The following is a 3452-nucleotide window of genomic DNA, read 5'->3' as shown; positions in this document are numbered from 1 at the left end:
AATTGTTACTGGTGTAATCTTCTTCCGTGCTTTGAAAGTCATATTTTGAATAAGTCAGATAGAAGATACCGAGGTAAAAATGATTTGAATAGTATATATATTTGTGTGAGTAAATATATTATATAATATGATTTTTATTTCATATAAGTAGAACAATTTATGATAATATTATTACATATTTTACAAAAGAAAACACATGTAACTTCTTAAAAAAAAATAATATGCGAGTTTTATTTTTTGGATTGGTGAATCCAAAATCTAGAATTAGACTTGAGATTATTACCGATCCAAAAAAGTATATATAGTGAAAACGAAGGGCACAGTATAGAAATAAAATTTTGGACTGCGAAAAGCAAATGAGTATCGTAAATTAGGTTCAGATTGACTCTATAACTAAACCATAACCTCAAAAGCCCACTGGACTATTGATTCTAGATATTCGATTCGGGAAATTGTAAAATACACATCCTTAGTTGTTTGTTGAGCTTAATTAGTCTTTATTAAGAAAATGAATTTGTTCTTAATATATATATATTATTACATTTATCATATTTTATTTTATATTACCTTTTGTAAATGCGAGTCAAATTGAATATTTTATATAACTAAAAAAATGAGTAATAAGAAAAAAATAATTAATTTAAAAGAAAATATTATGTTAAGATGAACTTCGTATATTGGTGTTATATATATATATATATATATATATATATATATATATATATATATATATATAGTTATTTATTCACACTATTTAATATAATTGTAACACATTTTTTCAAGAAAAAAGATGTAAACGATTTATGAAACTTAATTTATACTCTGTACTGTTGATCATCTAGTTTACCTTATGAAACGGAAAAAATAGATTTTCTCTAAAAATAAAACACACACCATACAAAATATTGTCGTCGTAATTAGAAAACTATTAGCATTATTGGACACAAAGAGTTTGCTAGTATTAGGCAAATATCAATAAAAAGACCAAACTTTAATTAAATAGCGGAAAGTTTTTAAATTCTTAACATATGAAATACTATATGAAAAATGATTTTTTAATAATTAAATTTTTACAACTTTTTCTTATAATCTGATATTTTTAAGTAATTTTTCATGTTTTTAATTTTTAATTTTTTATATTTCAACTTTATTTAAAAAATATCATATTAAGTTATGAAAAAAAGTTGACAAAATATCATCGAATAATATATTATTTTATTAATTCTTTAACAACAAGCAGCACACATAAAGCAATCATTGATAACAGCACATAACATACGTAGCAATTAAAAAAGTATATGAAGAACCACCCAAGACAACTTGACCTATTAAGATACTCCAAGCATCCCCACCCACGTATTCATATATGATAACTCTCTGGACAAGTAACAACCCAATTTCAAACATCGCATCAAATATACGAATACCAAATTCATAGACATGTCGTAAGGGATTGTTAATTTCCTTAATTAACGCGAATAATGCGCACTTTTTTGTCTTACACAGGTTACTGTGTGCACCTTCTCCTATATATATATATAGTTTCTGTCTATGCAGTATCTGTTTCTCAGAGGAACACAAGTTTATAAAATGGCTCTTAGATGGCTTCTGCACTCAGCTTGCCATCTCGTGGGGTACCCTACGAAGGAAGAGGAGTGCAAGGAGAATGAAGGGTACCCTAATCCTTCAAACAATTTGAAGGAGCCTTGTTCAGGGTTTGAAATGCCACTTCACTATCCACGCTACACCAGAGAGGAGTATGAGAGGATGGAGGAGTGGAAGGTGGAGTTGCTTCTGAAGCAATATGGATTAAGTTTGGAGGGTAGTGTTGAGGAGAAGAGAGATTTTGCAATGGGAGCATTCTTGTGGCCATGATCATTTTTTTTTCTCTGGAAAAGTCTCTGTGGTAGATGCTGGCGATGGAAGTTTTCAAGTTTTGTGTACTTGAGCGTGGTATATGATGATGATGATGATGATGCACGTGAATGTATAATAAATTGATAATGCTGTGGTAATATGTGTTGTTGTCCACGTACACTTGTATTTGTTGCTGTGTTAATGTATGGTTCGTGAATATTGATGCCATGGCCTTGTTTTTTTTTTTGGGGTTGACGTGGTTGATGGTGATACGTGTCGGTAATGTGGCAGTTCTCTTTCCACGTATACCTGTGCTGAAATAATAACACTTGAGATTAATAAGTTTTTTTTTAGAGACAGTTTCTTAAGAAGTTTTTTTTTTTTTTTTCTCAAGTAGAAATCAATCAAATATGGAATAAATGTATCAATGGAGTGATCTAAATGACGTTTTTCGGCTTAAGAAAATCTTTTATTACAAAGAACTGTTCCTTTCTAATAAAAACACGAATTTTCAAGTAATTTTTTTGAAATATAATTAAATAAAGCAAAAAAAAAGGATTTAAAAACAATATTGAAAAAATGATTATGTGTTTTTTGAATCATATTGTGACACTATTATAATCGTGAAAACGTACTTTAGAGTCCACAGAAAATGGTTTATTTTTATTTTTTTATGAAAAATTTATATTACAAATATGCTAAAGTTTGAGTTCTTTTAAAAATGTTTAAGTTTAATATTTTAACGTGTCGAATATAATTATTTTTGAAAAGAAAACGGTGGCACAAATTACTGAGAATGTTCGTGTACAATTTTTATGGTAACCGTTATAACGAAGCAAATATAAGTGACAAATATTAAATTCTAATACGGAAATATTTGGTAGAAAACAAAACTAAAAATGTGAAATTAAAAATTTATTTCTTTTATATTTTTCTGTTTTAAATTTAACGTTATCAAAAATGATTTTTAAAAGTTTCTCATAAAAGAAATTCTACAAACACGTGAGAATGTAGCTTTTCTAAATTTAAATTAAGACAAAAATTGATTTCAAGAAAACTTAGATAAATATTCTTCTAAGTAATATTTTTTGAATATTTTTTGTTAACCAAATAAAATTGAATTATTGTTATTTCAGATAATCGGGCGATTTACAAAAATATATGAAAAAAACTAAAAACTTGATCATATATTTTATTAAATAATTTAATAAAAATGATTTGATAATTGTTATCTTGCAATAACACGGAACAATCTCGTGATATGCTTAGCTAAAAAGTGTGTATATATATATATATATATATATATATATATATATATATATATATATATATATATATATATATATATATATATATATATATATATAATTTTCTAGGAGTTTTACTTTTATGTTTAGATATGTTTCGTATGCCTAATAAAGCTAAATGTTTTTAATTAAATTATTGTTAAATTTTTGTGTTTCAGTATTCAAAAGTTTTAAATTTTTTAAATTAAGTATCTCTTATTTAAGTTTTTTATTAATTAAATGACATAAGTTCTATTTTACTTACTTTTTCTTATTTTATTGTCATGAAAAATAATATAAAATGATGTA

General features: G+C 25.7%; 1 protein-coding gene across 1 annotated transcript; it reads left to right on the top strand.

Moving 5' to 3' along the window:
* The first annotated feature begins 1545 nt into the window (after window positions 1–1545).
* On the top strand, window positions 1546–2210 carry LOC114187571. Its single transcript, XM_028075846.1, has one exon. The coding sequence runs from the start codon at window positions 1552–1554 to the stop codon at window positions 1873–1875; it is 324 nt and encodes a 107-aa protein (XP_027931647.1). The 5' UTR covers window positions 1546–1551; the 3' UTR covers window positions 1876–2210.
* The last annotated feature ends 1242 nt before the right edge of the window (window positions 2211–3452 follow it).

The sequence above is a fragment of the Vigna unguiculata genome, chromosome 6 (assembly GCF_004118075.2).
Source record: "Vigna unguiculata cultivar IT97K-499-35 chromosome 6, ASM411807v1, whole genome shotgun sequence".
Lineage (NCBI taxonomy): Eukaryota > Viridiplantae > Streptophyta > Magnoliopsida > Fabales > Fabaceae > Vigna > Vigna unguiculata.
Note: the sequence above shows the minus strand (reverse complement) of the source record. Positions and strands in the feature narration are given on the sequence as shown.